At 46.4% G+C, this 25,342-nt stretch overlaps 5 protein-coding genes across 7 annotated transcripts; 3 read left to right on the top strand and 2 right to left on the bottom strand.

Moving 5' to 3' along the window:
* Positions 1-8,173: 8,173 nt before the first annotated feature.
* Positions 8,174-8,854, top strand: LOC26526180. The gene is made up of 3 exons (XM_015158750.2): positions 8,174-8,282; positions 8,348-8,408; positions 8,476-8,854. The coding sequence occupies exons 1-3, from the start codon at positions 8,217-8,219 to the stop codon at positions 8,748-8,750; spliced, it is 402 nt and encodes a 133-aa protein (XP_015014236.1). The 5' UTR covers positions 8,174-8,216; the 3' UTR covers positions 8,751-8,854.
* LOC6543991 (early endosome antigen 1) lies at positions 8,765-12,118 on the bottom strand. The gene is made up of 4 exons (XM_026977593.1): positions 11,927-12,118; positions 9,696-11,853; positions 9,460-9,588; positions 8,765-9,389 (listed from the first exon to the last, which is right to left on the bottom strand). Exons 2-4 carry the CDS (start codon positions 11,844-11,846, stop codon positions 9,153-9,155), a joined length of 2,517 nt encoding a protein of 838 aa, XP_026833394.1. The 5' UTR covers positions 11,847-11,853; positions 11,927-12,118; the 3' UTR covers positions 8,765-9,152.
* A 262-nt stretch (positions 12,119-12,380) lies between these two features.
* On the top strand, positions 12,381-18,058 carry LOC6543990 (alsin homolog). The gene is made up of 5 exons (XM_001973633.3): positions 12,381-14,968; positions 15,393-16,011; positions 16,079-17,212; positions 17,271-17,422; positions 17,482-18,058. The coding sequence occupies exons 1-5, from the start codon at positions 12,640-12,642 to the stop codon at positions 17,703-17,705; spliced, it is 4,458 nt and encodes a 1,485-aa protein (XP_001973669.1). The 5' UTR covers positions 12,381-12,639; the 3' UTR covers positions 17,706-18,058.
* Positions 18,052-20,591, bottom strand: LOC6543989. Its single transcript, XM_001973632.3, has 3 exons — positions 20,553-20,591; positions 19,671-20,144; positions 18,052-19,521 (listed from the first exon to the last, which is right to left on the bottom strand). Exons 1-3 carry the CDS (start codon positions 20,566-20,568, stop codon positions 18,059-18,061), a joined length of 1,953 nt encoding a protein of 650 aa, XP_001973668.2. The 5' UTR covers positions 20,569-20,591; the 3' UTR covers positions 18,052-18,058.
* Positions 20,592-24,260: 3,669 nt separating this feature from the next.
* Positions 24,261-25,322, top strand: LOC6543932 (endocuticle structural glycoprotein ABD-5). Of its 3 annotated transcripts, XM_026977091.1 has the most exons (4): positions 24,261-24,350; positions 24,497-24,595; positions 24,683-24,832; positions 24,899-25,322. In XM_026977091.1, the coding sequence occupies exons 2-4, from the start codon at positions 24,572-24,574 to the stop codon at positions 25,298-25,300; spliced, it is 576 nt and encodes a 191-aa protein (XP_026832892.1). In that variant the 5' UTR covers positions 24,261-24,350; positions 24,497-24,571; the 3' UTR covers positions 25,301-25,322. The 3 variants fall into 3 exon arrangements, with proteins under 3 accessions (XP_026832892.1, XP_026832891.1, XP_026832893.1); XM_026977090.1 differs by having other exon boundaries at positions 24,261-24,595; XM_026977092.1 differs by having other exon boundaries at positions 24,261-24,832.
* Positions 25,323-25,342: the final 20 nt, after the last annotated feature.

Genomic DNA, 25,342 nt, shown 5'->3' with positions numbered 1-25,342 from the left:
TAAAGTTGGAATTGCCTAGATTAGACTTTTTCTTTATGTATATCTTAAGTCTTATCTTAACCTAAATGAGTCTTATCTTAGTGTATGAATCATTTACGTTCATATGAAGTATATTTATTCAACTTCTTAAAATCCTTTTTCCTGTTGCATGTAGTACAAAAGGCGGAACAGTGTTGTAATTGCAATACAACAGTTTGTTAAATACAATTGTGATAATGATCTGTCTCTAATCGGTATACAAATGTAAAAAAAATGCACAAAATGTATAAACTATCAGAAACATTGACCGAAGAGCTTTTTTCCATTACTCGTAACTTAAAGAGGTTGTTCCGTTTTGGGTTTCTATCACAGGACACAGACTTATAATACACATACTTTTGAAACAGCGACTTCAAATAGCTCTTATTGTGAGTTTTAGGCATGCGGTTTTGGACAGTGCACCCAAAGTCCGATGTACAGTAGGTCCAGTCCAGTCTCAGAATGTGCTTCTCTCTTTGCAGCCGCCTGGCTTCAATTAGGCGCGCCTTCAAATCACAAGTCAATCAAAGTTTCTAGATTCGCCGTCCTCGTCGTCATCGTCATCGTCATCGTCATAGCCAGGGAGTCACAGTCGTGGTCGGCTGGACTCGGACATCGTGGTTCCGTCGCCATCACTGGTGGGTTGACATCTCTTGACATGGCACACAATGTTGCAGGACCCAGAGACTGGGCATCGAGCAGCGGGCATCGGGATGGTGAAGCCTGGAGCCCGAAGGCGGCAGCATCAATTACAACATCCATGACAGGCACAGCGTGAAATGTTTGTACATTTCTTGGCGGCGCTTCCGAGGGGACCAATTAGCCCTAAGTGGGCATTTCAAATGGACTCCGGCAATTAGCCAAAATCGAAGCCAACAATTTCATCATGGCTCAGCCATCGCCCTTCCTCGTCCACATTGCTCAGGTCAGGCCCATCATCATCGACATCGCCACTATCATTATCATTATCGATCGTTATCGATCTGTCCATCGCTGCAACTTATTTGATCAATTCATTGCCTTGTCCGCTACCTACACCTACATACATTCCTCTGGTCCTGCTCCTCTATTTCCATCCCATTTTTATGTGCATCCCTTGCTCCCAGGGGCGTAACTTCCGACGTGCTAATCGCGTTTCGGTAACGCTTTATGGCATAATGGGTATTAGCCAGCCAACACGATCTCCATATAAAGCGGCTGAGATACAGCGAACAGAATCCGCTGGAGATGAACTAGACCGAGCGATGATATCTGGCAGAAGCTTGATATAAGCTAAACTAGCTAAACTTTGCTAGTGGAAGACAGAACGAGAAATTTCAATATTATTCTGGCATATCGAAGCAATTGTGAAAACAGTATAATGCGAAAAAAACTAACAAATTGTTGAATAGTGGGGGCGGTGCAGTTTTGGGCAGATTGTAGGCGGTAAAAGGGGCGAGGCTAAAGTGCTTTTGGTATACCAATAGAAATTGGCAAGAAAAACAATAAAACGAAAAAAATCAAAACATTTTGTAAAATGCGTGACAGTGTTGGTCAGTTTGAGGGCGTTAGAGTGGCAACATCAGTTAACAAACTTGCGCTACGTCTACTTCTCTGAATCTGCATGCTGTATCTAAACTTTCTAGATTTTAAGGTTCCTGAGATCTCGACGTTCAATCGGATGCTCAGTGCCAGATCGCTTCGGCTATTGATCCTGATTAATAATATATATACTTTATATGGTAAACGCTTTCTTCTACCTGTTGCATCATTTTTAACGAATATGGAACTCTGCGAGTTTAAAAGTGTCAGAAATTAGATTCATAAAATAAAATATTAGTGTTTGTAGCGTAAACCTATCGAAACCATAGTAAATATAAGCAAATACTCAAAAAATTAGTTTATGTTTGAGTGTACGAAAATAGCTATACAAAAAGATCTGGGGAACCAGCTAATAAAGATCTTATTTTAAGACCAATATGGAATCTGCTTAAGTGCAACCATGTTTTTATTTCCCAATCCGTATTTATGTTTCCATGAAATCACAGTTCCCAAAATATAAAACCATTCATTACACTTCGGAAATGTAACACAGTATCAATCACTATTTATATCTTTGATCCTATTAACTCGCCAAAAACCCCAGCTTCCCCTAGGTATTGCATCGCTACAAAGTTTCAGGGAAATTATAGCAATAGATGTCGGCAATTTGCTCCGGCCAACTGGGCCGACTGCCAGTCCTCACTGTCTCATCTCCAAAGTCTGGACGACTGACGATCGCCGATGGCCGCGATATGAGGAATATCCAGCTCCAACTGCAGCTCCATCTCCATCTGCATCTGCATCTGCTGCTCTATCTGCTGATCCATGTGGCCACCGTCTGCGCGGCCGTCTAGTCGGCCACATTTTCGGCCATAATAATTCGCGTTCTTCGTTTGTTGGGGGCATGTGGCGAGTGTACGAGTAAATTAAATTACTCGGCGGACGCGCCATTAACCGTAACATTATCCTTGAATGAATGGGGGCTGGGCGGCGTTGGCTTGGCATTACAGCTATTATTGTGGTGCAAATGTTATGACCGCTTTATAGAGAGAGTGCAGGCCCAGAGCCCCAAGGGCAGCATCACGTTGCTGATTTGATGGCCTTTTTTTGAGCAGTTGGCAGCAAGGGGGAGTTGGGAGCTTGAGGTGGGAGCTGGGAGCTAAAGTGCCGGGACTGAGCGATCGCCGGTCGATAAGCTGGCGGTGGGGCGGTGGAGCAGTGGGGAGCTGGCAACTGGTAACTGGTAATGCGTGCATTGACCGCTCGGATCTGGGATCTCCGATCTGGAGCCCTGGAGCGCTGGCGTTGACGTAAGTGGAAATTACATTTGCGCCGCGGCCCAGAGACGAGCGATGCCTTCGCAGTACAGTTAACCTCGTTTAAGTGCGCCACGCACTGCCAAACTCCGACGCCCCTTGCAGCGGACGGGCTGGCTGGGTCCAATTAACAGTTCCAAGCTCCGAAGGAAGTGGATCCGCAGACCCAGCCACCGAGCCCCCAGCACAGTTTTGTCGCATGCTCCTGCTTAAAGCCTGAGTAAAACGCTGCCAACTGGTTCTGGGTTCGCTGCCAACACCTCTTCCGCAGTGTTGAGGGATATTAAAAGCCAAAGTTGTCTCCATTTCCCTGTTTTGACTGTGAATTCATACGGGTATAAATAAATTATTTTGTAAATATAGTTAACCAAAATATGAATAACAAAGAGGAGAAGTTCGAAACTAGGTAGGACATTAAAATGAATAGATATTAGCAAAAATCGACGAAATAAGTAAGAACGATTCAAACTGTTTAGGATTTGCACATATCCAATATCCGATTGTGGCGACTTTCGAGCTTTCGGACTTTCTTTCAGTCTATCCCCTTTCGGAATTTTGAAGCTACATCCATAAAATGGTTAGACTGGCATCCCTGCTCCAAGATCCATGCTTGGAGAATCGGCAAGCGGCTGGGGCAGCAACAACCTGGCATACGAGTTTATAGCGGATGCGTAAACGTAAACGCATTTGGCTCGAATGCCGTTAGGGCCTTTGACTAAATTGCATAGACACATGGGCCCCTTGGGCTGCGGATTCCTCCTCGACTTCGACTTGGCATCTGGCTATGCGCTATTTTCTATTTTCTATTTGCTATTTGCATGTCGTCTGGTGAGACGCCAGGCCAGGAACAAGGCTCTCCCATTGACATTTTGTCTCGTTCCAGTGCCCGTGGCTCGGGCTCTTTGGAGTCCCCTGCCCTGGAATGGAGAAATGTTAATGCATTACATAGTTATCGATCGAAGCCGCCCAGCTAGAAGCCTCATATTGGAGCAGCTGGCATCCAAATCCCATTTGACGTAATCAAGGCAACAGAATGTGGGCAACCCAAAAATGTTTTGGGTCATTGATTCCAGTCGCTATCCGCGGATCTTAACGGTTCTTTCCACTATTTCGTAATGGGCCAAGATCAATTTACCAATCCGCAGGCCGAGAAGCTGTGTTTTGAGTTGAGCGCTCTCTGGAGTGTCTTCCCTTTTATGTGGAGTACGCGCAACTGAGCCCCCATTGATTAAATAACCAGGGTCCATATAATGGAAATCAGAAGAGAGCCAAAAAGTTGAACTAGAGATTGGAGAGTCGAAGCGGGAACACCCTACCTAGATCATTTGAATAGAATCGCTTACTATAAACTAAGTTTTGGGATATGGCCTACAAATGATTTGGTCTAATAGGGCTTAGCATTGCTTTGATATTCAAGTTAGTTTTCCTAAAAACCATAAAAGTTACCTGTCTTACCTGTCTGGCTACCAAAATTCACCAAGTGTTCAGGAAATAATCCCACCAACTCGATAAAGAGCAATGCGATAACTTTCGGTACAAACTTCTTAATTATTTTTTACGGTCTTCGCTGAACCAACTACCATCTGAAGCTCTCTCAAAAAACCCATTTCAACTGCCTTTTATGGCTGGTTTTTAAATGCTTCAATTGAATTCAGATGAATTGGGTCAAAGTGTTCCAGCAGCGTTAGAAGGTAAATTAAAATGTGCCCACGTAGCTCAGCATTAAAGCCACAGGTTCATTGAGATGTTTCGTCATCCCGAAAGATGTGTTTATCGACAATACCCAAGGGGGAAGAGGAGAGGTAAATCGGTGAATATAATTATGATTTATGCGTAAAGAAAGGCCAGCAGCCACTTGTGGCTTGTTAGGAGTGATAAAACCCATCTTATGAATAATGTATTTAAGCTGAAAATACCGAGAGCGAAACCGAGTAATTTATATTTTAAATGACTTTGCATATGGGCAGGCAAGATGATTAAAATCGCTTATGACCGAAATTCATCATTCTGGGTGTCGAAGTGGAGCTCTGGTTTCCCCGCTCTTTAAATGGGTTAGGTCTCCATGAATGTTTCAGCAATCGCAAAAGTCAATTTTCTAATGACCGCAATTGTTGCTTCCATCACGATCCAGTCCTTGTCCCTCGAAAATCATCCCACTGGGATCTTCATTGAGGTTCATTGTATGCAAAATTCTAAAAGGGAAAATGATGCCCACAAAGTCGTGCGCTAAATATAAAATTTAATATGGAACTTACACATGTTCTGAAGATGCAACAAATGGCCCAAATGGCCCAAATGGACAGACTGGCTCTTTGGCCATTTGATGATTCTCCGTGATCGGTTCTAGTTCGTCTGCTCTGGAGTGGGCAAAAAGCTCTCACGCGACTTGGAGACCGAGGGATTCGGGGTCATTTGCTGATTTTTTACGACTACTTCTATCTTAAAGATACAAGTTTATTTATGGCCGTGCTGTAAAGTGCGCTAGTGTGTAAGACGCAGGGAATGACATTGCAACACCCAGTGAGCAGGATCCGATCCGAATCTTAAACCAAATCAGAATGGAAATGGCCCGTCCGGTGGGAGTGCGTTTGGATGGGATGGGATTCAAGAGGTGTACATTTGGTTATGGGAACCACCGGCAGGGCACTAAACATGCCGCTCGAATGTGGGTAAGTTGACTCGACTTTAATGTGCCTGGCCAGCTAAATGAAAACGCACCAAGGCCCTGGGAGCCAGATGCAGCCACTGTGGGGCCACCAGCACCAGCCATCATGCCTGAATGCTAAAAGGGTTCGGGCCACATCGTTTCGACCCCCACTCCCCACTGTTATTTTTCCCGCTGATGCGCCTCATTAGGACTGGCTGGAAACCAGTTTCCACGCGGAGCTGCAGCGCCAGCGGGAGCGGCGGACGGAGGACGGAGTACGGAGGACTCCAGACAATTGACAATTTAAACGAATTTCTTTCAAACACAGCACTGACATGGCCCGGCACAAATGACGAATAGTGGCGGATGCCCGAGCCAAAGCCAAAGTTTACGCATGAAATATGCACCACCAGGAGGCAGACCCAGCTTCCTTACCCTTCCTGGCCTCCGTGGCCGGTGGTTTGTGGCCAGTTGCAGTTGCCAGTGGCCAGTTGTAAGCTGCAGCTCCAGGGACTCACGTCTGAAGTGTCATTCATCTGGCCATAAACGCATTATTCAATATGCACTGCGAAGAACTAGTGTAGCTTTGTGAAATAGAGCCAATATTGATTCACAGAAAACATGCTTTTATATAATATATATATAGGGGACTATATTTTCCAATTAGTTTCCGATGACTAGAACCATCAAAAGTGGGAAACTGTGTTGGGCAAGGACTTTCCAAACTTCGCTCAGTGCATCAGCTAGACAAACGAGGGATCGCCAAACGGACAACAACAACAGCGGCATCAGTGGTATCAGCAGCAAGAACAACTGCAGCAACCACGACGACGTCTGACTAAATGCCTCATACTGTGCGCGATCTGCGGTTCAGGCTCCTTGACTATCTGTCCGCCGGCTGATCCGTCCGCTCGGTTTTCAAGGTTAACAAGTTGCATTTGCAATTTGGCACTAGGACTGACTGGCCTTCCAGATTTGAGACCCAGCCGGAGCAGAAGACGGAACTCGACAGCGTTTCTCAGCCACTTCGACCGCATCAATCGCTTTAGTGAGAATTAAATTTTTATGCCTTTTGTTTGGCCAGAACCCCCTCACCCTCCTACTACTCCGCTTTAATGAACGACCTGCTCAATACACAGAACCGAAATCAAAGAACCCAAGTGAAGTACAGCGAAAAGCACTCTCGTCGAATCGATTGATACCCTCGGACGGACGAAACGATGTGCCAACTTTGCAGGATGTGGCAGGGAAGTTGGGAAGTTTAATATTGCGTCCAAATGAAATGAACCCCAATCTACGAAATAAAAAAGTGGAAATGCAAATTTTCTCCGATTAAATAAAATGTATTATTACTGAATGGAGTGAGAAATTGTTTATGGCTACGCTTCATAAATTTGATGTTTATAATGTAATGATTATAATATTATTGCTATTTACGTTAGGAAATTATAAAGGATAGGTATTTACTGTATGAATACAGAGAACAGTCAATTTCAAGAATCAGATATTAATATTTGCATATTAATAGTTATAATATTATTATTATTAAAAAATAATAAGGACTAGATTATTCAGTATTTTATTGGCTTAAGTTTTTGCACCACATTGAATACAGGCGTCCTTCGTCCTTTTTTATATTTAGCTTGAGCAACACTACCTTCAATCAACCCAATCCAATGGCACCTCCTCCATGGCACAGGCTGAAGACCCAAGGGAATCCATTGCTCCATTGCAAAGAGCATTGCAGCAAGGAGTCTGCAATAATACGACGCTGATCTATTATTCGCTAGATTGTAAAAATGTAAAAATCACGCTTTCGTGTTTTGTATAAATTGAATGCAATTTATAAATGTCGAGAACAGAATTAAATCCCCATCCGTCGGCACAAGCCACGATCGGGTGATGGTGATTTTTCAAAATAAACAACCTTGGGCCGAGGGCTCCGCAGCCATATACCTTCATAGCCGCATATCCCCACGGCCCCATGGCCCCATGGCCCCATGGCCCCATAGCTCTAGAGATCCAGAGCCGAGAACAATTGCCAGAGCCCAGGGCAACAATAGACGGCAGCAGCAACAGCCCAAAAGGATCCGCCAGATCGGATCCCTGGGAGCCACAGATGAAAAATTGCGCCAATTGAATTTGACCAGCGATTGTGGTCGATTGCTCCTCATCGCGAGTCGGCTGCGGGAGGGTTTCTCGAGGATCGGGGAGCCTGGCGTGGGGCGGTCGCTTAGTTTTCAACACATTTATCAATACCCAAGTGGATCGCCCCTCCTCCTGCGGGCCCTCCGGATTCCGTTCCAGGCGTTGACAATGCCAAGGGCGGTGTCGGGTACCTTGGCCTAATGTATTGCGAGCGGAATGGAGAAAAATAACCGCCGTCTCTGATTGGATATGAAGGTACAAAATCGATTTGCCACAGCTTACGTCATCTTTGGGAAGACATGATTCCGCTTTAAAGGCTTTCCGCTTTTTAAGTGACTGATTGTGAATACAATAAGGACATTGAGTTGCAGGAATAACAATTGTAATGTAAGGCGTCAAAAATGTATACAAGCTATGGGAAACAAGTGATAAGGGTATACCTATTTATAATAATTACATTTTCCTCGTTCCGTGGAACGGATTACGCATTAGGCCGATCCAATATATTAGCAGACTGGTTTGAACGAATCAGTCTTAGAGGAAAACTCTAAAAGCAAGGCTGAGTTATGAATATATGTGTATCCTCAATACTGGTAGTGGTGACCATTTTATCTTTGCCTGCCTACTCCGTGGTAAGAGTGAATCCGAAATTCTTTAACTTATAAGTTAACATATAAGATCTTCAATTTATTTTAAGGCAGATGGAGATAACCACCTAAATGAGAACTTAAATGAAGCGACGGTGAAGAAAACTAAGGGTAAGGATTAGATAAAAATGGAATGAAAATGTATTGGACATTTATAGTTTTAATAATATTCCCTTAGATGGCTGGCAATGTGCCGGTGTAACGTGCCCTAAAAATATTACGGCATCTTGTAGGGTAACCAAGGTCCTAAAGCCATCTAAGCTACAGCACACCGAACTCCTAATTTTATGCATGGATAAACAGGGTAAACCGAGGTGTGGGATTACGCGAACTCGGAAAGGCGTAATACAGGAGGTTTTAAACGTGGACGAGGACGGAAATACGATATATGACAAAAAGGAGGTTATTTCGGAGAACGATGGTACTAAAATTCCTCGGTGCCCACGAAAATAAATGTTGTGCCCTGATCGATTTCACACAAATATATTTTAAATACACAAGGTATTTATCTGTTAAGTGTTATGGACTATAAAGTAATTACACCTTATTTTGGCAACCAAATATGGTTTATATATCTTATAGAAAAAATATTGGTATAGTTTGGCAACTAGAATATTTAACATAAATTAAGATAACTAATACAAAAGACAACAAAATAAATATTTCTTTAAATTGAACTAAGTTGGATCTAATCAAAAATTAGGTCTGTGAGACTAGGCACAAACACTCAATAAGAATATAATTTCGATAGTTGAACCTTTCAGGAAAACATAATTTGAGACGAATCAATTAAGTACTACAAAAGGAAATTTGTAAGCATTTGACTGAAAACTACATTACACTATACTACATCGTCTAAGAGTGCTCTGCCACTGCTCGAAGTTCTTCCATTAGGGAGGGCATGGCTTCAACTCTTCTCTGCTCTCCACCAGCACTGAGAAGCCTGCTTAGCTCCTTCATATCAGACTGGCAGGCGGAAATACCCTCGCCTAACTGGCACAAATTCGGTTGGCATCGCTGACTCCGCTCGATCAGATCGAATATGAAGCTGTTGCGAGGGCGACATGTTTCATTGGCGGTTTGCTGAACGAGCTGCGGCAAGGAAAATAAATTTAAGGAAAGTCAAGAGAGCCCAATCGTAGGGAAACACAAATTCACACACCTTCTTGTAGTCATCAATTAGATTAGCCACTTCATGGGCGGGTTCCTGAGGCGTGTTGGTAGCCGTCGATTTGCCCGAGTCAGAGGCCTCAAAACGCGCTCGCTCCACTACCAAGGTTTGCTCCAGGCACTGTGAAAAGCATTGCATTGTGTTACAAAGTAGGTCCTTACTTTTCTGTACTATCATTTTCAAACATAGCTGTAAGAATCATTTTAGGAGGCTACGGCTCCACATACCTTAATTTTTGACAAAGCTTGTTGATGCCTACTGCTAATCTCCGCCAGCTTCATTTTAAGTCCAGGAAGCTCTTCAGCCTTTCGATTGTTAACCCTCCCGTTTCGCAGTTCTTTTCGCAGAAGTTTGGCCAACTGAGGCCAGCTTTTTATATGTGGGAGCCTCCTCCCTGTTTCCATCTCGAGAACTTGACCGAGAGATCGCAAACACTGTACTGCTTTGCGTTCTTCTCGCGCAATTTCTTCCTTCTCATCTAGCAAAGACTTTACCTGGCTTTGCAGCCTTTGCATGTTGATCGAAGCAACAGAGTGTATCTCAAGATTCTCTTGGAATGTTTCCTTCAAAAGCTGTAATTCTAGTCGATTCTCCTCGTCTTTAGCCTGACTCAATTTCTGGAGCTTCTGCAGTTCGTCATTTTGTCCAGCAAAGAGCTCATTCAGGTGCTCAAATTCAATCGCCTTATGCTGAAGCTCTGCCCGCATTTCCTGCTCCAAGCTTTGACTAGCTTGCAGAGCATCTAACAGTTGTCGCCAGTCTGCTTCCATTTCATTAGTGCTCTTGATTTTAGCTTCTTGCTGTTGGAGCAGTTTTTGGAGCAGCGAAACTGTGTGTAATTTCTGGCTCTTGACATCCGCTAGTTGCTGTTCCAAAGCTTCAATGCGTTGAATTAAAATAGGCTCTTCGCTGTCCGTTTGTGTCGCTTGGCTGTGTCTGTTCTCTAAATGGGTCGATCGTTCGATTTGTTTCAGCTGCGCTTGGCAGCTCTCTGTATTTTTGCTTTGCACATCGATACGGGACTCTGCTTCGGACAACGCTTTTCCTAGCTCGTCACACTGCGCTGCATAATCTTTGAGCTTCTCCATTAACTCACTTTCCCTTAAGGAACCGTTCTGCTTTATTTTGCCAATCTCGATTTTCTCCAGTTCCAATAGCTGTTGGGTCTTTTGACACAATAAACACATTTCGACATACTGTTTTTGAAGAGTGTCCACCTTTTGCTCTAGATTCTTCAACGTCGTTTGCGCCTCACAAAAATTTTCTTTTAAGCCTTCCTTTTCTATTTGTAAGGAAGCCAAAGAAATTGTTAAATTCTCCACTTGCTCCAGTTTTAGAGCATTGCTCTGCCTAAGCTGAGCCTTCTCCAAAATTTGTGCCTGCAAGGTGAACTCCAGCTGCTCAAGCTGACGCTGCTGTTCCTCGCATTGCTCTTTGAGCTGTGACATCAGCATCAGCTCGGTCTGGAGCTCGTTAAGGGAATTCTTTAGGCTGGCTATTTCACTTGTTTTACTGTTAATCTCCTCGTGAAATTTCATGCTATAAGAGTGCATAATTTCCATGCTGCTTTCCCGGGTCAACTTTTGCTGGTAGTACTGTGTCAAATCGAGAAACTCCTGTTCCTTTAACGCTAGCAGGTGCTCCTGGGCTTGCAGCGTCTCGTTAAGCTCAGCAATGACTTGTCGGAGCTGATCCCGCTCTGCGGTGACGCTGCGCAGGGCAGTGCTTCTCAGCTTCAGCTGGTACTCCATTTGACTGTTTAGGTCGAGTAGTTGCTTGCATTTCCCAGTTACGTGCTTGCTTTCCAGCTCCATGCCGACCACAGTTTGCTGCAACTGCGAAAATTTCTCTTCGTGTTCCAGACTGAGCCTCTGAATGTCGTCCAGAAGCATCTTCTTTTGCTTTCGGAGCACGTCTATCAACTGACGCTGATCCCGTAGACGCGACTCCTGCAGTTTGGCCTCAAAGGAGGAATCATGGGACTCCGAGTCCGCTTCAACTGGGGATGAGCCAGGGGAAATTGGAGCCTGCTCCTGCTGCTTCTCCAGAGTGGCACATTTTGTGTGCAGGCGAATCGATTCTTGCTGTAGCCTCTGGTTCTCCATCAAATACTTCCGCTCCTGTGCATACAATCGTTCTAGAGTCTCAAGCCTGCTGTGCTTCTGGGACTTTAGCTCCTGCTTGTACCACTGTTCCGATTTCAGGAGCCTTTCCACCTCACTGCGCGTCCGCAGCAGCTCCTGCCGCACCAGAAACATTGATTGTTCCGGTTCCGGCTCCGGTTTCTGACCTGGATCTCCTCCTCCATCGTCGCTGGTGCAGCTAAAGTGGCCAGAGTCGTCCGCCAACGCCTTTGCGCCCTCGCAGTCTGAATCCATACCCGAGCTGAAAAAATTTTTTTTGAGGGTGAGTTCGTGGCTTAAAACAAGTTTTGTGGGCGTATGCAAATCAGTATTACCACACGGAAGTCTCCACTGAAACGTACTAGTTGGAGTCCCAGAACGCTTATTGACGATTGTTATTATGTTACTTGTCAGTAACTTTCCCTAATTAACGATAAAACTACATTTTAACCGAAATAAACAAAATCTGCAAAACCTTTTGAGTCGAACAGCTGATTGCAAAAACAATATGACCATATTGAAAAAACAAACAGGTGTGCCGCAAAGAAAAAATACCAAAACAATTTTTTTGTGCGTAGTGTTTCTTTTTTTGTGGCGGCGAATGGGTGTCATCCAAATTTATTTGTCTACTATGTTTGTCAGTGCGCATATCTAAAAGTTCCTGAAGTATATCATGTGGTATAAATTATGTTTTTAAAATTTGTTATCAAATCATATAAATTAGAAAGATGCACTTTTTCCTGAACACCCTTACTTAATAATTATTATTGGGACCATACTGCGCTGGTCACACTATTCCAAAAAATCATCACAAAAACATGAATTCTTATTAGCCAGTTTAATACAAGTGAGAACAGACTTATTCCCATCGTGACGACAACTAGCATTGCATTCCAGATTGCGTCATATGCTGTTCGTCGGTGCCGGTAGTGCCTAGCGAAGATCGGAGCACGTGCACCATGTGAGAACGACCTGCAGTGAATAGTGCAATTGCGTCGTGTTACAAAGCTTTGGCCCTGGCCAAATACTCAACAAAAATTTGCACATCATGGCCAGTGCAGCGGATGACTCGGCATTTGGTGGACAGGAGGAGCGGGAGTCCTTCACCATTTACCATAAGGGCAGGGCACTGCAGCTGCACTGGCGCGGATTGCCTCCCCTGCAGCGGGCTCCCGCATCCCGGATTTGCAGCATTGCAGGCGGGGCCCTGCTCCTTCTGACCACTGACCACTCCCTTTACTCCGCCAAGCTGCAGGCCAACCACGGCCACCTGGACCTGCAACTCCTGCGTACCGATGTTATGGATATGGACTTCTGCTCCGGCAGCCAGGAACTATTCGTGGTCCTCACCAATGGCTCTGTGCAGCGCCAAGCCACAGGACCTGGCCGGGATGTGGGTCATCCCCACGCGTGGCAAACCCTCGGTTTCGACCCCCTCGAATTGCATGCTGAGGGCGTACGCATTCGACGGGTTTGCTGCTCCGCACAGGGTGTTGTTTTCGTCGCCGCCGGTGGGGAGACCTACGTCATGGGCAGCTGCGGAGAAGTCTTCAATGCAGAACAACAGCCTCGACACATGCGCCTTTACGAAGAGGGCAAGGAACTGCTGGACTTAGCAGCCGGAAACGAGCACTTTGTGATGTTAGTTGCTCCCTACAACCTGGCCGACGATGTGCTCCAGCTGTCGGTGGCCAGTGCGAAAGATGAGCCCGAAGACGACCGGGCCTCTGTAAAATCCCTAGGCAGTGACCACTCGGAGCGCAGCTTTGCGGCTAACACCAGACACCTACTCCACCAAGGATACGCTCTGCTTCACACCCAAATTTTCACCTTCGGAGCCTCTAATAATGGCCTCCTTGGCAGTGGGGATCATATCCGGAGGGCCAATGTGATGTGCCTGCAGAAACTAGACAGCATGGGCGTGTGCAGCATTGCAGCTGGGTTAGAGCACACGGTGGCCCGCACACTGGACGGAAGGCTCTATCACTGGGGCCTGAACAATCACTCTCAATTGGGTGAAGATTTCAGCTCTCCCATGGAGATCACCATTACGGACAACACGGCAGCGCTACCCATAGAACAGAACTCGGCGCTCGAGGCGACTTGCGGCGACTACCACACACTACTGCTAAATGTCTCCGGTCAGATACAGTCAGTCCAACCTGCGCCTCCAATACGACATCTGCAGCAGTCCAGCACATACGCTCAGACGATCCTTCAGCTTCAGTTGGGAGCAGCGTGGCCTAATCAACTCCGTTTGCTCATGTGTTCTGGCGGATACACTCTTCAAAACCAAAGGCAGTTCCAGCGGCAGTATCACTACTACCTGAGTCATCTCCAGTCACAGTTACAGCTGCTACTCAAGCACCGACAGGCTGTCCAAACACTCGAAATCTGGCAAAGACAGTCGACGCTAGAGCCGCTTAGCGCCCTCGGCCCCTTGCTGATCAACTGGCAGCGAATTCTGTGCCTGCTAGTGGCCACCTTGCATTCGCTAGAGGGATTCTACCGAGCGGACTTTGTGCAGCCTGCAGATCTGTTGTTCATCTGCCATTACAAAGAGTACATCGATCTGTTTGACGGCTACACAAAGGCCTATTGCGATGTGTTCTCGATCAATGGATTTGGAGAGGCGGTGGCCGCTATTACTGGACTCAGCAGCCCGCTGTCTGAGCTCAACGAGGAGAGCTACGTCACGCGGTTGTTCCAGCAACCCTTCAGTATATACCAGCTTTTTGTCCAGTTTATGGAGCTGCTGGTGAGGACACAACCTGAGTACGGAGAGCACCGGGTAGCCTGGTCGGAGTTCGCGCGGCACAGCTGCATCAGCCAGGAACTGGCCGTGAACACCAAGGATTTCTGGAGCAGCAACGATAGAAACCCTAGAATTGTGCAGTTTAGAAGACGCCAAAGAAGGGTTATTTTGACGTCGGCTTTGGTTCCCCTGAAACTGGTTACTTCTGGTATCACCAGGTCAAGCAACAGTTTCATCCTCTTCTCGGACTTCCTCTGCCAGGTAAGCGGCAACTCGCTGTACTCGTATCCCTTAACTACGCTGTGGGTGTGGACCGAAGGCGAGAGCCTGCGCTTGACCACGCCGGAAAAAACCTTCCTGGTGACCACCCGTTCCCAGGAGATGCGCAAGGTGTGGCTGGACCAGTTGCAATCGAGCATTGTTGCGTCCTTGGGAAGGCCTCTTGGAAGTCCTGTGCCCAGTTATCGTTCCACGGGGTACGAGTTTAGCCGGGAGCACCCAAAGTTCTCCAGGGTGAAAGCGTGCGGTACCTGGAGGAAGGGCGTTCTCCACGGAAACGGCTACCTGGAGTATCCAGACGGAAGTGTATACTGCGGAGAGCTGCAACACGGGATCATTGAAGGTGAGTGATTACTTAAAATATTAAAGGAATAGCAAAGTTGCCAATAGCATTCTACCGCCTACAAACCGCCCAAAACAGCCCACACTTTTTTTAAAATTTCGCAACTTTTACCGATTTTCCAGAAAATTATGAAATTTTCTCGATCGGACTTCCACTAGCTGAGTAACGGGTATCTAATAGTCGGAGAACTCGACTATAGCATTCTATCTTGTTTTAGTTTGCTTTTTAGAGTCATAAATTAAATGAAATTTACAACTTTTAAAACAATATTAAACATAATTTGTGACACGGGTATGTAATTTTTGGCTAGCTTTCTTTTGATTTATCCTCATAGGTATTTTGTTTTTAAAAATTTGAATGGGGATCACTCCATTCAAATGTTACTTAGAGATAGAAAAAACATTAAAAGAATGTCATTCCTCAGGTTTCGGCAAAATGGTGATTCCGACAACGGGCCTGTATGTGGGTAATTTTAAAGGTGGCCGGTTCCACGGTCACGGTGTTTACGAAATGCACTGTAAGGATTCCCCCGAGAGCGAAGTCTACGAGGGAAACTTTTGCGAGGGCCTGTTTCACGGCCATGGAATGATGCGGAACAACCGGTACATCTACGTGGGCGAGTACCAGGCCAATGCACGCAGTGGATACGGAGTGATAGAGGACCTGGTTAGCGGCGACAAGTACATGGGCATGTTTGCGGACAACAAGCGGTCTGGAATCGGCAGCTGCATCACCAACCGCGGAGACTACTTCGAGGGCAGCTTCTCCGCAGACGATCTCATAGGCAGTGGAGTTGCCGTCTTTGAGAACGACTATTACTATGAGGGCGAGCTCACCCTCCACGGCCCAAACGGACGGGGGGAGTACTACATGCCCAGTGGAGATGCCGGTGGAGGAAGTGGTGCCATAGGGGCCGGGGAGTTCGACGACACTTGCGAGCTAATTGGGAACAAAATGTTTGGACAGCTTAGTGGTACGTGGGACACGGTGCGGATTCAGACCGGCGAACTCGTGCTGAATCGGCGCTTTCCTAAGTACCCCAGGTAAGTCAAAAAGAACAATGAAGATAAATACTTCTATAGCGGGTTAATATAATGGTTTTTATTGTAGCTCTCTTGGGCGCCAAGTAGTCGATCACAATCGCAAGTGGCGGTCGTTGTTCAACAACTTTGAAGCGGACCTGGCCAATTGCACTGCAACTAGCAGCTCTGGTGGCAATCAATCAGCTGGCACCCTTAGAAAATCCTCGAAACCCACTTTAAGCACGGCCCAAATCTGGAACTGCATAGCGGTGTACATGAGCAAGGAGCGTGCTCGTGAAGGAACAAAGCCTGGTAACTACTTTAACAACATCCTGCTCAGTCTGCCGCTTCCGCAAAAGACATCCTCTCCACTGGCAAAGGCCCGCACCACCACCAACGCTCTGAGCAAGCTGCAAACGGAGGCTGCATCAGCGCTGGACTTCTTAGGATTTCCACCACGACGGATCCACTCCCAAGAGGCACTTAACAGCAAGCCAGCCGGATTACAGAGAGCGGATAGCTTGATCTCTATGGGCCACAATACATCTCGTGACTTGGACACCAGCAGTCTGGCCAGTTTCCAGTTGGACCAAAGCCTAATGAACAGCACTGTCCACGGCGATGAATCCAGCATGCTCAATGAAAGTTTTTCGAAACAAAGTAACAACAACAATAACAGTATTTCGAGGCAAATGAACAACAGCGATTGCTCGATAACATCAACAACATCTACAACGAGTGCAGTGCTCGACCAGGTGCCCAGTTTTGGAATGGCTTCGGTGCTTACTGAGCAAGATATGGCCTCCATACGTTTGTACCTGGAGCAGGCTTTTAAAGATCGCCATCACCCGTTGTACGTTTTGAACGAGCGTATTGCCAACTGTTTCCACTACTCATATGGCTATTGGAAGGTTAAACCCACCCCGATTTTGGCTAAGCAAGCCATGAGAGAGTGGGAGTCCATATCGCGTCGCATTTACCGCTTTGTGAGGAAGATGTTTCCAGCGCTGCCCGAGGAGCTTTGCCAGATGGAGGGCAGCAGGGAGGTTATATCGCATATTACCCTTCTATACCCACTCGTGCTATCAGAGGGCATCTACTCCACTTTATTTGTTCTGTACGCAAATAAGTACAGTCGAAAAGACGAAATGTATCGGCAGAACTTGAATCTTGCCGAGAAACTAAAGGACCAAGAGCTCGTCGAACTTATGGGCCATGAAAGGTATACTAAAATGTGCATTCTATTTAAACATTTTTATAGTTTTTAATTTTGCTTTCAGTTTTCTGCACAATGTAATGTTGGACCCAAAATTTGATGAGTCCGTGCAGACGTTGAAGGAACTGCAGGAAAAGTTTAGTCCCCAGGACATGTTGACTGTGATACAGCGCAGCACGCAGCTGCTATCTGAGGCCTACGAACACGCCATGGCAGGTGAGTCTCAATAATCCACATATCCGCAAACAGTTTCACTAATTAATTTCGATTGACAGCCAATGCCGCCCAGCTCAATGCGGACAACATGATACCGCTGACCATGCTCACGATGCTGCGCGCCGCAGTTCCCCACTTGGGTGCGGAGTTGGCCTTATTGGACGATCTGACGGGTGGGCCCAATTTTCAGGCTGAGATGAATGGAATGGCGGGCTACTGCTACACTACATTGAAGGCCGCATATGAGCACGTAACGTCGAAAGCTCTGCAGAAAATTCCCTGAAAGCTGTAATATTTCTTGATTCGGGTATCGAAGGGTAGCCGAAAAGTCCGACACGAGAGGTTTTAGCGAATTAGTTAAAGGGAAAATACGTTACTTTTTTTATTGTTGGCACTGTAAAGCTTAGTGAATGTTGATTTCCCGTAAATAGTCTGTATATACATTGAACGACGAAATTCCCTCATAGGATTGCACTATCGATTCTGTACAGCAGCAAATGGTTATCGCCTAGTACAACGTAGAAATGTGTATCTATATATTTATGTACGTATGTATCTGTTTTGTATATTCTAGGCCTACGCGGTAACATTCCAATTACTCACCAAAGCAAATAAACAATTACACACATATAGGAACTAATTTTTCTCAATTTCCTTGAGCGTCTGCATCTGGTCCTGGTCCACGGGGAACAGACTTTCCGCCATGTGCGGCGCAAAGTTAGTTCTGTCCAGCTTGTACACGATGTACTTTTCAGGAAACGTTGTGCCATCCTCGTAGTTGTACACCAGGATCACCTGATCGTTCTGCTTGGCGATCTTTCGCTTCACCAAATAGGCCAACGCGTATATGGCCTGCAGGAAGATGTTCCTCCGATGGGAAATAATGCACTTGGTACGGAATGGAAGCATGGTAACGTTGTGGTAAATGGAAACGTAATCCTCAGCGGAGCGCATGTGACTGACAAAGAGAATGGGGGCCGGGGGCCGAAAGTGAGAAATCTTTTGCACCATCCGCGTGGTGACTCCGATCACCACGATGGCCACCGCATGGACTTCAATGGAGGCGGCTACCACGGCACGCGCTAGGCTATCCGCTCCAGTGTGGGATCGATCGCAGTACGGAGTACTGGCCAGTGCCGCTGGACAGATCTGCTCGAAGATGGCGGATTGCAGTAAGCGAAAGTAGTTTGTGCTTTTTGGCTGCGGGCACGTGGTCACGTACTTGTCCGGATAATAGAACGTGTAATAGTAGTGCGCCGGGTCCACCCTAAGCTGTTGCTCTTCCAAAACGCGCGGATCAAAGATGATGGGTTTCTTCGCAGCGTAGGTCAGCTGCATGAAGCACTCGGCGTCGGGACACAGGTGCATTATGTCCGGAACAACTGCCGGCTTCGCCAGCTCCACCAAGAAGCCGTCGTAGCGTTTGATCGCCCAGTTCAGCTCCCCCTTGCACCCCTGGATCTCGTTCAGCACCACTCTGGCGTACAGTCTCATGCCATCGCAATGCATAGCGGCCATCGCCTGCTCCAAGACGTCCAGGTACTTCGGGGTCCCCACTATGTGGGATACCACCACATTCAGGCCTACCTCCCGGGCGAAGGTTAGGTCCTCTAGCTCCTCGTACGAGACCCGGAAACGACGACACCTGGCCGGGAATAGCACAGGCATGTGGGCGTATAGCATGCCTCCCCTGGCCACACAGCACTTGAGGTGTTCCGCGTGGACACTCCGCACCATCAGTTGGATGTCCTCGCCAATCAGGATGAAGTCCAAGTGCTGCACATCAACGATCAGAAAGCGGGCATTCACATAAATTACATCAGCGTTGCACCGATCCGAGTACTGCCGATCCACGGTCAAGATTATCTTCTGGCCCTGCACGAGTTCAACGCACTTCTTGCCCTCCTGGAGGAACTGAGTACTGAATCCGCCAGTGAACTGGTAGCGCGGCGATATCTTCACCATTACTGACGACGCCACGGGGAAACCCAGCTCCTTAGAAACACTGATCTCCGACTCTCGCAGCTTTACGATCAGGCTCTGGTTGTCATGCTGGGTGCCCACGAAAAGGTTGATCATAAAGCAACGGACTCCGCCCACTGAAAGCAAAAGAAGGCAATTATAATTAATAATGATCTGAGTGATCTGAGATACTGAGATAATCCCAGAGAAGTAGCTCTTTTCAAACTTAGAAGTTTCAATTTCTGATCAATTACGTGGCGTGTATATAAAGTATATAAAAACGCACGTAGGTGGTTTTTGATCTCCTGATCGCAGTTCGTCATCGACGTGAGCTCCACACACTTGCGGTTTTCGTTGGGATCGGTGGCGACCGGAGTGCTCAGGATCTGGAAGTCTTTGAAGAAGCCGTGCCAGCGATCCTCCTCGAAAGGTATGTTGCACGGATCCTCGCTCAACTCCTCGAAGTCGAGTTCCTCCTCCGAGCCCGTGCCGTGATTCTGGTTGAAATCGGAATTCAGGGAATACTTAGAGCGCAGGATCACCATCTCGCTTCCACGGTTCACGCTGACGTCTTCTTCCTGGCCTAGAAGGTGGTAGAAGGTGTTCCGCCGCTGCATGTCAGCCAGCTTCTCCTTGGCCTTCTGTAACTTCTCCACGTCCACGGCGATGATCCGCAGCCGGGTGTACATGTTGTCTATGATCGACTCGAACTTCGATGCCTGCCGCTCGTTATTATCCTCATTGTCGCTCATTGCTGCGGCTGATAGAAAAATTTGGAGTCGAAACAAAAACTGTGTGATTGTCAAAATTGATAGGGGAACTGGGACTTTTTAGCATTCAAATGCTTCTAATTTTTTATATAAAATATCCTACACTTTGATTGTTTTTCTATGAAACCCGTTTTCGCATCAGGATTGGGAGAAAAGGAAATGAAATAACAAAAAAGAATATATATTTATATACTTTACTTGTGAAACAAGGGATTCGATGCAAAGTTGGTAACATAGTCAATCTAGCCATGTCCGTCTGAGCGTGGAGATCCCTAAAACTACAAAAGTCAGAAAGCTGAGATTAACCATGCACAATATGCCACGCCCAATCTAGCGCCCGCAAACCGCTAAAAACTGTTTTTGAAAATATGTGGATGTTTAAATGGGATAAAATGTACCATTCCGATAAATCATTTCTGGCGAAAGCTGTACAATTGAACAGTGACTTAATGGTGACTGAATCATTACATATTTTTCTTTGTAATAGCAAACGCATGTGTGGCCATTAAATTACATCATTTTAGGGAGGATGCAGCCAGTTATCCGCATTGGAGTCCCAAACAAATCGACCTCCTCCGCACCCAGACGTGAGCGTAGAGTTTTCCTGCCCTTTTTGCCCCCCATGCATTTCCCATTTCCACTCAACATATTTAGTTTCTGATTTGTAAGTTCTCCAGCGATAAAAGAAACCGCAATCCGAAGCGCAGGTAACTTTAGGTTTTTAGGTTTTTGTTGCCGCTGCTGTTGCTCATTTTTGTTTATTTCCGTAATTTATTTGCCTGTTTTGCTTTTTCCGAAGGCGAAAATGTTAAATTTAGCATCAAGCGTCAAGTGAAATGTTTACAATGTGAGAGAAAGTAAAATTGAAAAGCGGGAGGGGCGGGCTTTCAGTGCGGAGAACTAAAAACTGGAAACTGAAAACGGAATCCCTAACCAAGCGTTTTAGAATCTATTCGGATTCGGAATCTTCTTTCAGCGGAGGCCCAGCACTTGAGCACCTCGAGTTCCGCCCGAGAGAAAAGGAAAACATAAACACATCCAGGAATGTTTAGAGAATAAAAATGTTCATATTCGCTGCTCTCTACTTTTTGTGTGTTTTCCCCCTTTGTTGTTTATTTTCCCCCAGCCAATGGATGGATACACCGGCTGACTAAGACTAAGACCGAGACCCACACCCGCGCCCGTGCGGACACGGACCTGGTCCCAGAGTGGGGATGTGGCTGGAGGACTGGGTGTGGCTGCAGCCATGTTTAGACTAAACAGCCGATCATGGAAATGTGTAGAATTCTTCCCGCTCGACTGCGAAAAGCGCTTGAACTTTGACGCCGAACTGCACTCATCGGTTCGGTTTCCCCTTGCTTTCCTTTTTCGTCCCATTTTAGCCACGGACTTTTCTATGCCAGGGGGCGTTGGTGGGTGGAGTGGGCGGAGTGGACGGAGTGGGTGGTGGGGCTGCCCATCTGCCGCCATCGAGCAGCATAAATTGCCTGGCTCCTTGGCTAGCGATCGGACGGGATCGGGATCGTGTGGGATCGTATGGGATCGCATGGGATGGTTCGGATCAGCTCTCTCCCTCTGTTTTCAATTCTCTGGGTGCTCTCTTTCTAGCCGAACAGTTCCGTCCCGCTTCCACGTCCATTCATTTCGTGAATAGAATTTTCTAAATGTCTTTGAGTTTTCAAAATTTTGGAGCGTAGGTGCAGTGCGTCGCGGAGCGTCAGCGTGTACGGTTGGCTTTTAAGAGTTCAAGACATTCCAAGGCGATCGGGAAAGTAGGAAGTAATACAGCACAAGGAAAGTCCACCCACCAAGGGAAAATCCAAAGAAATAAAATGACGTTACCCCGTTTCACATATTAAAAGCAATTAATTAATAGTGCTCAGTGCTGTAAAGTAGGATTTCGGAACAGGATCTATTCCGAACTCTCCCCACTGAAGTGGGCGTTTTTCGGTGCCTGTTGCCAGGTCCCCAGATGAACCCCACCCATGCAGATACACAGATACACACATACACACACGCACACACTCTGGCAATAATTTTTCATCTTTCCAATATCCCACTCGACTGGCGAAATATTCGCCTCGGCCGTTCGGCTAAAAATATTTAAAAATCCAAAAATCCACTCGTGTCGCTGGCGGCCGCTTCAACCTACTACGGCCGCCTGTTTTTCATAATTTTCAGTTTCGGTTTTATTTATTTACCCTATACATACTGGCACGTCCGCCCATATTCCCCAGCCTTTGTGTTATGCGACTGTTGAAAGTTTTGGCCGTTTCATTTGGCTTGTCGTCGTTTACCGTTTTGTTTATCCCACCCTGCCGATTTCCCGGCTTTCCCAGCCAGCCCGCCACCCTTGGCCGTGTATTTCTGCATTATCTCGGCGATTTTCCCCGCATTTTTGGCGGCCTTTGTCCCTTGAGGAGCCGGATTTCGGAGCCGGAGTAGGTGGATGGCGGTCTTAATTGCCAGCCCCGTGGAACAAATCACAACCTAATGGGCAGCCTCCGCCCGAGTGGTTTACAACTTCCTTGGCCAGATATCTCTATAGATGGATAGACATACACGCGTGTACATAGACGGATAGTTGGCATCGGAAGACAGCTGTGTGCATTGGCAGATGCCATCAACATCATCATCATCATCTTGGTCGTCCAATGCGTATGTGGGGGAAGTCCATAAAAAAAAGAAACCAAACCAGCACACAGTTATAAAAATAAAACTATTTTCGTATGGCGTGCATATAGACTCTCGATCATTAGACGGCAGCAGAGCCGCCTCTTGGCACAGTTTTCCAGAGCACAGATTGGACCATAAATCAATCGAATCAAATTAAATTAATTCAATTCCCAAACAAGAACCAATCTCATCGCGGTGCCATGTGTGCGGATCGGTATGTGAAATACACAAAGTGGATACACAAATTCTAGTCGATTTGTCTTTTTCCGCTTACTGGCGTTTCATTTCAACAACGACAGGAAAGGGAAAAAGGCGTATTCACTATGAGTTTGGCCAGCGACTTGCAGGTGATCAAGGTGTATGTAGTATACCCTCTTGTTTGGGTATGTATTTCATCTGTATCATCATCAGCTGTATATTCGAGGATATATTTCATCTGACTAATCAAAGTCAACTGACGCAACGACGCGTGCAACTCATTTTGCGGCTCATCTACAATCATTATCATCAAAATCATTAGCATCTAACAAAAAGTCGTCAAAGCCAAAGCACTCAAATTAAGTTTAAAGATAGAACCCTTCATGTTTTCTGCGGAGCTTCGTACTTTTTTAATGATCATTCCGTAATTAAAAGTTGTGAATGAAGGCGGAACTTTTAGTACAGGTATATAAAATCGTACCGAAAATTATTCGGAAATAGCCTATAAAAATCTATTGAGTCTATTGAGTATCGAAACACAAAGAGGACAACACCCAATGACTAATTTCCTAAAATTACAATATTTTGGAAGTATATATTTGGAAATTTCTACAAAGCAAATTTGGAAATCAAAAACCAAGCAGAGAAAACTAAAAATCGTGCCTGCACTCATGTGCTCAGTAATTCAGTTGCTCAACACTCAGACGGAATTGAGGATTTCGATTAATAATTAATTATAACACAACCCGAACAAAGAAACAATATTTGCCAGATTCCCCGTACATGCGATAGCTAACAAATTGCTCTCAATTCTCATCCAAATCGGGGCATTTTCGACATTGCTGTAGCACTGCAAATGTATCGAGCATTAAATGTAAAATTTATTGTTGCATAAACAGAATGCCGGGAATCGGAACGCATCCAAATCGAACGATGCGTATGTGGCACCTTTAAGTATTCTGCCCCTGCTCATCCCCATTCCCATTACCGTCCCCTTTTCGATCTCCTTCAGAAGGGGCCCCCAACATCTACATCTCCATCTGACCGGCTGGAACTGCTATGTGGAACGCATATAGCATGGTCGGCTGGAGAGGATGGAGGATTTAGTGCAGCCTCATGCCCAGTGGCCAAAAATAACATCAATGGGGGCAAGCGCGGCGGCGGACGCCGTGTGTTTGCTTTGTTTATAGTTTTCGTGTAAACAATTGCCAGCGGAAAACCGACTTCCCGGCGTGTTGGCGTTCGAGAAAAATCGAATCTGGAAAATGCCCAAAAGCAGCTGGAGCTCGAACAATGTAATGAAAAGTGGCCAGGGCAACGAGGTAGCACCAAAACTTAGGCACATGTGGAAGGAATTTGATTCTGCTCGAAAGTAGAATGTTTTCAGTAATCGTATTAATTGAAGGCAAAACATCTTAGACTTCATTTTCGAGTTCTCCCGAGTCCATATTAAACGTTACCATTACAGAGATGAGTGAGACCCTGATCCGGGATCGAACATAAATTAGGAATCCCAAATTGCAGGCCGAGACTCGATATTGCAATGGGAGATGGCAGATGGGCCTGGGTAAGAAGCTCGCTCTTTAATTAATTCTTAGAACGGGTTTCAAGTAAATACCCCGGACTCATATTGTACATATGGTGTGTATGTAAGCGAGTGTCTGGATGCTGGACGATAACCGGTAAACAAGACGGCCAGCAATTCCAATTCCACTTCATTTTTGGCAATATAAAGAGCTGTCCTCGCACACTTAGAGTCAATTCACAGTCAGCTTCCCATCCAGACAGCAACATGCTCAAGATTGTGAGTATCGCACCGCCGAGAGACGATCACGCCAAGGATTAGCCCATTCCTAAACCACTTTTCCAGATCATCGTCTCCTTGGCCCTCTGCCTGGCCGTGGTTCTGAGTGCTCCGGTGAACCACGTCACATCCACCACCCAGCCACCGGTGGCCATTCTCGAGTCATCCCACGAAAAGCACGAGGATGGATCGTACAACTTCTCCTACCTCGGCGAGGATGGCACCCACAGACGAGAGGAGGCCGTGGTCAGGAACCAGGGCACTGAGAACGAGTACCTCGAGATCAGCGGCTCCTACTCATACTTCGATGCCAATGGGCAGGAGGTGACCGTAACCTACAAGGCCGATGACCACGGATTTGTGCCCGAGGGCGGAGCAATCCTACCCCAGATCTCGCTGGCCGCCAAGCTGGTCAGCGAACAGGTGTCCCAGCCCGATCTTGACTATTTTAAGCCTCCTAAGGTCTAATAAACGAGGGACTCAAATGGAATCGAGTTGGTGTTGTTTTGG

The sequence above is a fragment of the Drosophila erecta genome, unplaced genomic scaffold (assembly GCF_003286155.1).
Source record: "Drosophila erecta strain 14021-0224.00,06,07 unplaced genomic scaffold, DereRS2 tig00000021-arrow-pilon, whole genome shotgun sequence".
Classification (NCBI taxonomy): Eukaryota; Metazoa; Arthropoda; class Insecta; order Diptera; family Drosophilidae; genus Drosophila; species Drosophila erecta.
This window is presented reverse-complemented; position numbering and strand designations above follow the sequence as displayed.